Here is a 13,095-nt window from a genome sequence, read left to right as displayed (position 1 = left end):
CGATAAATACTGAGTTAAAAAGAAAATTTAGTGAACGAATATAGGTAACGAGTTGGAGCTTCAAAGGTCCTTTCACTGGATACGTTAAGTAATAATCATGAGAACATGCATTTTCCAATCATTGAAAAGACATCGATAATCGAAAGTGTTTTGATTAACGCCAATGAGCTGAAGTTTTTAAGTTTTGACAATTTCTCAATGAAAAGGAATTAAAGTACTGTACTTTTTTTTAGAGAAACTCTAAGCTATTTTTCTTTGCTTCTAATTATTATCTGGTCCAAATTGACGTGTTTGTTTTCCCTATCTAGTCACGGAATTCTAATGAATTCTAATCGATTTGAAGTATTCTATTCAGTTTTTATGGTGACACTTCAAGCTCTACCTTTTTTTTCTCCTTAGATTATATTTTTTCTTAATAGATTAAGAAAATTTAGGAACAAAAGCTTGTTAGAGTAGGTATAGCGTTTAGGTCACCCATCCAAATACTTACCCTCCCCAAACGGGCTTGACTCAGTATCTTCGATGCCTAAGTTTTTACCACTGAGCCACGGTTCTATGTAATAAGCATAACAATAGCCGTGGAAACAATGCACCAAATAGACTAGACTTTTTAACATTACATTTTCAACCGATTCCGTGCGTGGCAGAGATGCAAGGGATTAGCCGATATGGTCTGGGGGCCGGCTGGTCTCTCCCCTGATGCTTCGGCTAGAACATTTTCTGGCGTAATTCGTACACCCAAGGGCAGAAGGATTTAATCGCCGTCAGGTCCGAAGTCCATACGCCGCCTCAGCTCTGCGGATGTCTCGGGGGTATGGCAAAGTAGAATCGGTTTTTTTTTTTTTTTTTTTTTTGTAATTTCTTAAAGGGACTCTGAGGTGCCAGACACATCATAGCTTAAAATGTACATCAAACCTTGTTGATTTTGAAAATCGAAATGAAAATTCCATGAAATGCGTTTTTTGGGGTGATATCGTCCGTCAAAGTTGCGAAATGACTTAAGCTGGGCTCCCTGTGGAATATCGCGGATTTGATGGCTTGGGATGCCTGGGCTGTGATGACGTCAGATAGTGGAACATGTTGGATAGCTGGAGCTGAATCAACCAAATTTCGCTATGGAAGTATGGCTGTTCTTTATCAATTTGAGCCGGAAATTGCTTGAGGAGAAGAATATAATACACCCGATGAAAGTGTGAGCGAGGACAGTGAGCTAGAAGAAGTGGCGAACGAGGAAAGGCTTCAAGGAATGTCTGACACCTCAGAGTCCCTTTAAGTTGGTGAAATCCCACCAATATTTTAAAACTTTTTTCTCATATTTTTTTAAATACCACTTAGAAGGACAATATTCATAAGTGAGAATAAGCTTTGTCCTTTCAACCGGTACAATACGGTCATTCGAAAAAAAGGATACTCTTAAATACGGTCATTTGAATAAAGGATACTCTTAAATACGGTCATTTGAAAAAAGGATACTCTTAAATACGGTCAAGGATACACTTAAATATCAATGGCGGATCCAGGGTTTTTTTGAAGAGTCATTTGAAAAAAAGGTACTCTACATACGGTTGAACGATACACTTAAATATGGTAATATGAACAAAATTAATTAAATACCGACATTAGAAAAATATGGTTTAATTCATGATGATGATGACATTATTTACAAGAGGGATAAGAGGTATTTACATACAAAAGTTATCAAACGCAAGGCCCTTGACAAACGACTAACTCACAGTCATTTGTCACAGTCATAAATACGGTCATAACTCACAGTTAGAACTAGAATCGAAAAAAAATGGGATAAAATGGGATTTAACTGGATACATATATTTCAAAAAACGTTGGCTCAAGATTGGCTTATCTAAATATACTGCGATTCCCAGTCACAAGCAACCAAACTAGACCTTCATCACAAACAAAAAATTGAGTTTTTGGTCGAGGTCAATCAAAACGGTTTCTATCGTTTCTAGTGGTTTCTACACCAAGACTGACGTGAATACTCACGTGAACACGTGCAAAAACAGTTGCTCTTATCTCATGCTTTTCTTGTCGCTGTGGATTTTTCACTGGATAATTTTTTTCAAAATTAAAGCCTGGTTCACACGAGCAACGCAAACGCAAACGCAAGAAAACTACGTGTGAACTACAGTAACACAAACGCAAACGCAAACGCAAGGAATGGAAAAATTTTCCATTTTCTTGTGCTTGCGTTTGCGTTTTTGTGTGAACCAGAGAAAACGCAAACGCAAGCACAAACGCAAGACGTGGTTCACACGAGCAACGCAAACGCAAACGAAAGGAAAATACGTGTGAACTATAAACAAGCACTACTGCGCATGCGTATCTTAATTTACTTGCATTTGAGTTGTACGTGTGAACATTGCTTGCGCTTTGCGCTTGCGTTTGCGTTGCTCGTGTGAACCAGGCTTTAACTGCAAAGCTATCGATATTGACTTATGCCAATGTCAAACGTCTTACTTCACGAGCCGAACCTAATTAAAACAATAGTTAATAAGGCGGTCTTCTTTGATGTCTTAAGGTTCGGCTCATTTGAAGTTCGACGTTTGACATTGGCATAAGTCAATATCGATAGCTTTGCGTTTGAAATTCGAAGTCGATATCCTTTACACATGTTTAAGAAACCCCTGTGATTGACGTAAACCAAAACTCAATTTTTCGTTTGTAATTTGTCTAGGAAATCGCACGATCTCGAGTGCAATTCGGAATTTATAAGGTACAAAGAAAGAAAGGATACTCTAGGGAATGTTACGTGGTCTAAAATGGGACAACATTACGCCCGAGCCGAGGAGGTCTATTCTTATATCCATTCTACAATTCGTCTAGCATTATTATTTCCTTTTTAGCTTCGAATCGTCGTAGATGAACAGTAAGCTTCCACTTTGATGTCAATGCCTTGCCAATCAGTGGGCATTCATATGGTTTTGTACTAGTATGGGCAATCTGGTCTTCTTTCTTAGTTTCACAATGCGGGCATTTGTACGGCTTTTCTTGTGTAAGCAGACTAGTGTTTTGAAGGAAACTCCTACCACAAATCGAACACTTGAAGGGCTTTTGGTTGGTATGTGAACGACGATGAACTTCAAATCTATGCATATTTTTAAATCTCTTGTGGCAGTACGAGCACTGGTATGGGTTTTTATTGGTGTGAACTAGAAGACAATGCTTTTTCATGCCTTGATTTGTCATAAATACCTTATCACATTCCGTACATTTGAAAGGTTTTTCTTCGGTATGAACTGCCAGGTGTAATTTAAGACTACTATTCCATTTGAACGCCTTGTCGCAGTGTGAACACTTGTGTGGTTTTTCGTCGGTATGAACAAGTTGGTGCGTCCTCAGAGCCCTTTTGAAAAAGAACGCCTTGTCGCAGTGTGAACACTTGTATGGTTTTTCGCGGGTATGAACAAGTTGGTGCGTCCTGAGAGATCTTTTGAAAATGAACGCCTCGTCGCAGTGTAAACACTTGTATGGTTTTTCGTCGGTATGGACAAGCTCGTGAGTCCTGAGACAACTTTTTAAGATGAACGCCTCGTCGCAGTGTGAACACTGGAATGGCCTGGTATTGGTATGTGTTTTTGTGTGATAGTTAAAATGAGATTTCCCTTGAAATTTTCTATCACAATAACAGCATTTATAAGGCTTTTTTGCGACGTTGTTAACACGTTTTTGCCTCAGTTTAGGAGGCCCTGAAGACTCTGTTTCAGGATTTCCGTTCCTCTTTTTACCTGTGATAGCAGCCGTCCCACGCGTTCTTCTTTTTATTTCAGGCCTTGATTTACTTTTCTTTTCCACATCCTTCTTTTTGGCATAAGTACCAACCTTTCCACCCTTTAAACTAACCACCTTGTTGGTTGAATCCTCTCTGTTATGGCCATCCTTTGTACAATTAGATGTATCTTTCAAGGGATCACGTGTTACACTTGATTGACAGCTATCAATTACTGAACCAACCACATTGCAGCTCGAATGCTCTCTGTTTTTACCATCCCTTGTCACGACACATGACGCACTTGATTGACAGCTATCAATTACTGAACCAATCACCTCGCTGCTTGAATGCTCTCTGTTTTTACCATCCCTTGTGACATCACGTGACGCACTTGATTGACAGCTATCAATTACTGAAAAAGAGTTTGACGATTTACCTTCTAAGGGACCACATGACCTGTCTCTTAATTGATAGCTGTCAATCATAGACTCGTCATCTTTATTGTTGATACAGTTTGACATATCATCGGAAGGACCGCCTGGTAAACATTGTGATTGACAGCTGCCATTCAATGACGTTTCGACTGAAGAATCTTCTCTCTCATCTTTGTCAGCATTAATACACATTGGCGGATCATCTTTTGATTGACAGCTGCCAGTTACTGTGGAATCCGTGTTTACTTCCTGTCTGTTACCATCGCCCTCTTGGCCATGTGACAAGCCTTTTTTAGAGAACTTCACGTGATCTTTCTTTGCCTTGCTAAGGTTTTCCTCACAAGAACCAGAATTGTTTTCATCTTTATCTTTGAACTCTCTTGTCCTCTTGCCCTTTCTAACCAGAATATCTGATCTAAATGCAATATCTTCCAGTCTAACAGTCAAGGCACGTAGTTCAAACCTCAGAGGATGTACTAATCTGTAATCCCTCATTTCTTTTTCTTGTTCATTGTTAATATAGTTTGGTGAGCCTTTCCTTGATTGACAGCTGTCAATTGATGCTGGATCATCACACGCTTCCTGATTCTCATCATGGTGATTGCAGATCCAGTCTGATAATGTTGATTGATAGCTGTCAATCACTGCTGAATCGTCACATGGCTCTTGCTTCACAGCATGGCAATTGTCGACCATACTTGACACAAGTGATGGACCAATGTTTAATATTGTTGATTGATAGCTGTCAATCACTGCTGAATCATCACACGGCTCCTGCTTCACCTCATGGCAATTGTCGGCCACGCTTGACACAAGTGATGGACCAATGTTTAATATTGTTGATTGAAAGCTGTCAATCACTGCAGAATCGTCACATGGCTCTTGCTTCACAACATGGCAATTGTCAATCACGCTTGACACAAGTGATGGACCAATGTTTGACATTGTTGATTGACAGCTGTCAATCACTGCAGAATCATCACACGGCTCCTGCTTCACATCATGGCAATTGTCAACCATGCATGACACAAGTGATAGACCAATGTTTAATATTGTTGATTGACAGCTGTCAATCACTGCTGAATCATCACACGGCTCCTGCTTCACAGCATGGCAATTGTCAACTACATTTGACAGAGGTGATGGACCAATGTTTAATATTGTTGATTGACAGCTGTCAATCACTGCTGAATCATCACACGGCTCCTGCTTCACATCATGGCAATTGTCGGCCACGCTTGACACAAGTGATGGACCAATGTTTGACATTGTTGATTGACAGCTGTCAATCAATGATTCCCTTCCTTCATTGTAATCATTAATAACATTTTGTACAACTTCTGATGAATTACATGTCAAAGATATTGATTGACAGCTGTCAATCATTGCAGAATCATCAAATGAATCTTCTCTGTCATCGTTATCACTATCATGGTTATTGGCAGCACATATTTGACTGTTGCTTCTTGGACTGTTCCCACAACAAGGTGTCTGACACAGTTTCCTTTTATCCATCCTTGCATATGTATGATCACAATGCAACAATGTTGATTGACATCTGTCAGTCACAGCAGTATCACTTGTCGATTCCCAAGAACCATCATTGTTATCATCCATATGATTTGACATATCTTCTGATGGATCACATGTTACCATTGTTGATTGACATCTGTCAGTCACTGCAGTATCACTTGTTGATTCCCGAGAACCATCATTGTCATCATCCATATGATTTGACATATCTTCTGATGGATCACATGTTACCATTGTCGATTGACAGCTGTCAGTCACAGCAGTATCACTTGTCGATTCCCGAGTACCATCACTGTTATCATCCATATGATTTGACATATCTTCTGAAGGATCACATGTTACCATTGTCGATTGACAGCTATCAATCACTGCAGTATCACTTGTTGATTCCCGAGAGCCATCATTGTTATCATCCATATGATTTGATATATCTCTTGATGTATCACATGTTACCATTGTCGATTGACATCTATCAGTCACAGCAGTATCATTTGTCAATTTCCTAGCACCATCATTATTATCCATATGATTTGACATATCTTCTGATGGATCACATGTTACCATTGTCGATTGACAGCTGTCAATCACTGCAGTATCACTCGCTGATTCTCTAGCTTCATCACTGTTATTACATGAATCTCCTGTGTCATCCTCTTCACTACGAAGGTCATTGACAACACTCATTTCACTGGTGCTTCTTGGACTGCTCACCCAACAAGGTGTCTGGTACAGTTTTCCTCCAACTATCCTTACATGGGTATGATCACCTGGCCTAAATATTGATTGACAGCTGTCAATCACTACAGTATTACTGGTTGATTCTCTTCCTTCATCATTATCGTTGCTATGACTTGGTACATGTACTGATGTATCGCATGTCAAAATTGTTGATTGACAGCAGTCAATCACTACAGTATTACTGGTTGATTCTCTTCCTTCCTCATTGTTATCATCCATATATTTTGACACATCTTCTGATGGAACATATGTTACCTTTGCCAATTGGCAGCTGTCAATCACTATAGCACCAGTGGTTGATTCTTCTACTTCATCACTGTTTTCTTCATTGTAATTTGATATTATGACTTCTGATGAATCCCATGTTAAAGATGTTGATTGACAGCTGTCAATCACTGCAGTATTACTGGTTAATTCCCTTCCTTCTTCATTGTTATCATCCACATATTTTGAAACATCTTCTGATGGATCATATGCTACCTTTGCCAATTGACAGCTGTCAATCACTATAGCATCACTGGTTGATTCTTGTACTTCATCACTGTTTTCTTCATTGTAATTGGGTATTATGACTTCTGATGAATCCCATGTTAAAGATGTTGATTGAAAGCTGTCAATCACTGTAGCATCACTGGTTGATTCTTGTACTTCATCACTCTTTTCTTCATTGTAATTGGGTATTATGACTTCTGATGAATCCCATGTTAAAGATGTTGATTGACAGCTGTCAATCACTGTAGCATCACTGGTTGATTCTTGTACTTCATCACTGTTTTCTTCATTGTAATTTGATATTATGACTTCTGATGAATCCCATGTTAAAGATGTTGATTGACAGCTGTCAATCACCATAGCATCACTTGTTGATTCTTGTACTTCATCACTGTTTTCTTCATTGTAATTGGGTATTATGATTTCTGATGAATCCCATGTTAAAGATGTTGATTGACAGCTGTCAATCACTGTAGCATCACTTGTCGATTCTTTGTCTTCATCATTGTTAAGATCATCAAATGAATCTTCTTTCTCATCACCATCAACACAGTGTTCATTGACAACACTCATTCTACTGTTGTTTCTTGGACCGCTCACAGAATATGCCATCTCATTCCGTTTCCTTTTATCCATCCTTGCATATGTATGATCACAATGCAAAAATGTTGATTGACATCTGTCAGTCACTGCAATATCACTTGTCAATTCTTTTCCTTCATCATCATCATTATAACTTGGCATATGTTTCAAAATTGTTGATTGACATCTGTCAATCACCATAGCATCAGTGGTTGATTCTTGTACTTCATCACTGTTTTCTTCATTGTAATTTGATATTATGACTTCTGATGAATCCCATGTTAAAGATGTTGATTGACAGCTGTCAATCACCATAGCATCACTGGTTGATTCTTGTACTTCATTACTGTTTTCTTCATTGTTATTGGGTATTATGACTTCTGATGAATCCCATGTTAAAGATGTTGATTGACAGCTGTCACTTGCTGCAGAATTGTCAAATAAATCTTCATAAACACTCATTCTTGGATCACTGACAGAATATGTTGTCTCGTTCAGTTTCCTTCTATCCATCCTTGCATATATATGATCACAATGCAACAATGTTGATTGACATCTGTCAATCACTGCAGTATCACTTGTTGATTCTTTGGCTTCATCATTGTTATGATCATCAAATGAATCTTCTTTCTCATCACCATCAACACAGTGTTCATTGACAACACTCATTCTACTGTTGTTTCTTGGACTTGGACCGCTCACAGAATATGCCGTCTCATTCCGTTTCTTTCTATCCATCCTTGCATATGTATGATCACAATGCAAAAATGTTGATTGACAGCTGTCAATCACTGTAGCATCACTGGTTGATTCTTGTACTTCATCACTGTTTTCTTTATTGTAATTGGATATTATGACTTCTGATGAATCCCATGTTAAAGATGTTGATTGACAGCTGTCAATTGCTGTAGCATCACTGGTTGATTCTTGTAGTTCATCACAGTTTTCTTTATTGTAATTGGATATTATGATTTCTGATGAATCCCATGCTAAAGATGTTGATTGACAGCTGTCAATTGCTGTAGCATCACTGGTTGATTCTTGTACTTCATCACTGTTTTCTTCATTGTTATTGGGTATTATGATTTCTGATGAATCCCATATTAAAGATGTTGATTGACAGCTGTCAATCACCATAGCATCACTGGCCAATTCTTGTACTTCATCACTGTTTTCTTCATTGTAATTGGGTATTATGATTTCTGATGAATCCCATGTTAAAGATGTTGATTGACAGCTGTCAATCACCATAGCATCACCGCCCAATTCTTGTACTTCATCACTCTTTTCTTCATTGTAATTGGGTATTATGACTTCTGATGAATCCCATGTTAAAGATGTTGATTGACAGCTGTCAATCACCATAGCATCACTGCCCAATTCTTGTACTTCATCACTGTTTTCTTCATTGTAATTGGGTATTATGATTTCTGATGAATCCCATGTTAAAGATGTTGATTGACAGCTGTCAATCACTGTAGCATCACTGGTTGATTCTTGTACTTCATCACCGTTTTCATCATTATAATTTGAGACATTGTAATTTGGTATTATGATTTCTGATGAATCCCATGTTAAAGATGTTGATTGACAGCTATCAATTGCTGCAGAATTGTCAAATAAATCTTCATAAACACTCATTCTTGGATCACTGACAGAATATGTTGTCTCGTTCAGTTTCCTCCTATCCATCCTTGCATATGTATGATCACAATGCAACAATGTTGATTGACATCTGTCAGTCACTGCAGTATTACTTGTCGATTCTTTGGCTTCATCATTGTTATGATCATCAAATGAATCTTCTTTCTCATCACCATCACCACAGTGTTCATTGACAACACTCATTCTACTGTTGTTTCTTGGACCGCTCACAGAATATGCCGTCTCATTCCATTTCCTTCTATCCATCCTTGCATATGTATGATCACAATGCGAAAATGTTGATTGACATCTGTCAGTCACTGCAATATCACTTGTCAATTCTTTTCCTTCATCATCATCATAACTTGGCATATGTTTCAAAATTGTTGACTTGACATCTGTCAGTTACTACAATATCACTTGTCAATTCTTTTCCTTCATCATCATCATTATAACTTGGCATATGTTTCAAAATTGTTGATTGACATCTGTCAGTCAATGCATTATCACTTGTCAATTCTTTTCCTTCATCATCATTATAACTTGGCATATATTTCAAAAATGTTGATTGACATCTGTCAGTCACTGCAATATCACTTGTAAATTCTTTTCCTTCATCATCATTATAACTTGGCATATGTTTCAAAATTGTTGATTGACATCTGTCAGTAATTACAGAATCATACAATGAATATTCTGGGACATCTTTATCACAACAATGATCAACAAAACCTATTCCACTGTTGCTTCTTGCTTTGATCACAGAGTACAGACTGCATGTCATCTCATCGGGCCCTCTGCCATCCATCATTGCATACGTATCATTCTCATTAATCTCTTTCTTGATATAAACTGAAAAACATCCATTTTCACAGCTGTAATCTTCAGTCTGTGTTTCATTACTATGTACGTCACTTGATACCAGAGGTAGGTCACTGAATACTGACCCTGATTATGTTAGTCTGTGGAAAAATAATAAATAGAGGAATTTACATGGGCACATGGAGATACGAATTTCATTTTCTCATTCACTACGCTCACTCGTGAGAGATCTTTTCAACACTTGAAGATAAAATTTGTATCTCAGAGCGGCCATGTAATATTCTGTTTATTATATAATTATCAGTGAAGTATGTTTTGGCTTTTTCAGGCAATTCTTTCCATTTATTTTTGAATAGCCATTGCAATGGTGTTATTTTCACGTGTGAAGATATCAATTTTTCGAAATAGATATTTCATTGGTAATTGTATAATAAATACAAAAAAATGAACTTGACAGGAAATGAGGGGACAATACATGTCTGGTAGAATCAAAATCCTAACTAGAAATTTTCAGTTGTCACGAAATTGCTTTATTGGACAATTCACTATTGCTGAGATGAACAATTTCCTGTCGAATAATATCAGGTAAAGGCTTTCCCGGCACATAAACACGGCCAAGACTATTTCTGGCCGCCATGTTTTCTTGGTCTTCCGGCTGTGTTAGCACTGATTAACCAATCAAAATGTCGTATATTGAATTTAAAGTTGATTGGAATTTTCATATCTTCGTTTTTGACGTTGTAAATTTCAACTGAATAATGAAATCAAAATTCGAAAATTCAAATCATTAATCGACTCTAGGGGTCAATGCGTGAGCTTGTTTGACTGTAACATATTTAATATATTACAGTACTACTGTTTCAATGCTATAGTATGCACTGAATAAGACAAGAGCAGAAAGCAAAAAGGTACTGCAAATTACAGTGTATGGGCCAGATTGGAAAAAAATTATACTTTATCTGATACCCAATTAAGAGTTTATCATCATAATCATCACCACCACCATTATCATCTTCATCACCACCACCATCATCATCATCTTCAACACCCCCATCATTTCCAATATCACCATCATCATCATCATCCTCATCATTGCCATTATCACCATCACCATCATTATCATTATCACCATCATCATTATCATCACCAAAATCACCATCAACCTCACCATCATCCTCATCATTGCCATTATCACCATCATCACAACCATCATCATCACCATCACCATGTTCATCACCATCATCCTCATCACTGCCATTATCACCATTATCACCATCATTGCCAATATCACCATCATCATCATCTTCCTCATCATTGCTAGTATCACCATCATCACCCTCATCATTGCCAATATCACCATCATCATCATAAGCTTACCTCAGATCCTGGAAGATCTTTTGCCCATCTATATACTCCAGTCTTTTTATTATAATAAAACATTATTTCTCCTGATTCACACTGATATCCATACCACAACGCATCTGTTAGCTCCTCTTCCTCATCCATTGCTGTCCTACAAGAAATTTTTTTCGCCCAGTTAGCTCAGTTGGTTTGAGCGTTAGACTTTTGTACCAGAGGTCTTGGTTAATATTCCAATCAGACCAACACTCAAGGGTCTTAAGATAACTGAGGAGAAAGCGCTGCCTTTAGTTCTGCGAGTGGTTAGACTTCAAGAAGCTTGAATGATTACTTTACAGCGCATTGCTCAAAAGTATGACCACATATTCAAGCTTTCATGCAAAAGCTTTTACATGACTTATTTGGCTTACATCAACATAAGTTGGGTTAAGGAAAGTTTACTTAATATGCTGAGGTAGGGGGGAGGTGGGGGAGAGAAGCTTGGATGATCATTTGACAGCACAATGTTCAAAAGTATGACCACATTTGCAAGCGTTCATGCACAGGCTTTGTTATTTTTTTTATTGTCTTATTTGGTAAAACAAGCCAGGTTTACACCAAAATAAGTTGGTTTAGGGAAAGTGTATATATACACCTATACACATGTTCCATATATACGTATGTATATGTATTCATCCCTCTTAATATATACTTGTCACTGATATGTACAGTACCGCCTGAAATCATTGCAGCATGCGAACGCGTTTGTTTCGCGTCTTTACCGCGTGCGGTGAACGCAAACTGTACGCGGAATGGACGCGAATGGACGCGAATGGACGCGGTCAATACGCTCTTTCGTTCTTACTGCGGTTTATAGAACGTAGCATTTACAGTACATGTGCCGAGTACATTTGCAGTGAAAGTGCCCCAAAAACTAGACATCACTTTTTAATCAAATGAGCAGCATTTTCTGAAAAACGTAGCATAATCATCGACCGAATGTACGTACATTTAGTCAGATAGTCTATTAATATGAAGTTTGAAGCTTTCTAATATTTTCGAAATTGAAATGTCGGAAATACTTGGAAGTTCGTCCATAAACTTCTATAACTACATGTACTGTAGTTATAAATAAACTGACCTCAAATTATTATCGCTGTGAGGAGGCCTAACCGCATCAATTTAAACCTTCAAAGTTCAATATGCTACACAATATATGTATTTTGCTAGAGGAAAGTTCAGTCTCCAAATAATTTATCAGAGTTTGAAGCAAATTATTAAGATCAAACCTATTCTTAATTCTTGTTTTTATTTCAAAATACAAAGTCGAAGCTTTTAGAACGCATCTTTTTCCAGCAAATGAATCCATGGCCGGCGAACATGCAATTTACACGCGGACTCGGTTGTTGCGAGCTGCATCGAGCCCTGCAAGCTGGAATTCTTTTTTTTTTTTTTGTCTCTCTATTAGTCGCTGCCGGTTCCTTTTTTTGACTGGCGGCAGTGAAAAACCAAATTCAAATCGGTTACTCGCAACTAACGAGTCCTCATAATATTTAAAATGCAAAGCGGCGGACCCTAATAATTCTCCGATTTTATACACAGAATACGAAGCCCCAGACCGTTCGTGACCTGAAGAGTCTAAAAATAATACTACATTCACCACGATTGTGAATTTTATGCTTTCGAGTAGCCCAAGAGTGAATCGAAGTAACGAATTCTGTTGTGAATGTAGAAGTATAAATAAAAGTTGCCTTAGGAAATTGCAGGACGAAGAATGTTTGA

General features: G+C 37.8%; 1 protein-coding gene across 1 annotated transcript; it reads right to left on the bottom strand.

The window, feature by feature from the left end:
* Positions 1-1,619: 1,619 nt before the first annotated feature.
* On the bottom strand, positions 1,620-10,111 carry LOC116294270 (uncharacterized). The gene has a single exon (XM_089035408.1). The coding sequence runs from the start codon at positions 9,523-9,525 to the stop codon at positions 2,830-2,832; it is 6,696 nt and encodes a 2,231-aa protein (XP_088891534.1). The 5' UTR covers positions 9,526-10,111; the 3' UTR covers positions 1,620-2,829.
* Between the last annotated feature and the right edge of the window lie 2,984 nt (positions 10,112-13,095).

This window comes from Actinia tenebrosa, unplaced genomic scaffold, assembly GCF_029948245.1.
Source record: "Actinia tenebrosa isolate PJP-AT-01 unplaced genomic scaffold, QUT_ActTen_1.0 PGA_scaffold3__52_contigs__length_22856419, whole genome shotgun sequence".
In the NCBI taxonomy this organism is placed as follows: domain Eukaryota; kingdom Metazoa; phylum Cnidaria; class Anthozoa; order Actiniaria; family Actiniidae; genus Actinia; species Actinia tenebrosa.
This window is presented reverse-complemented; position numbering and strand designations above follow the sequence as displayed.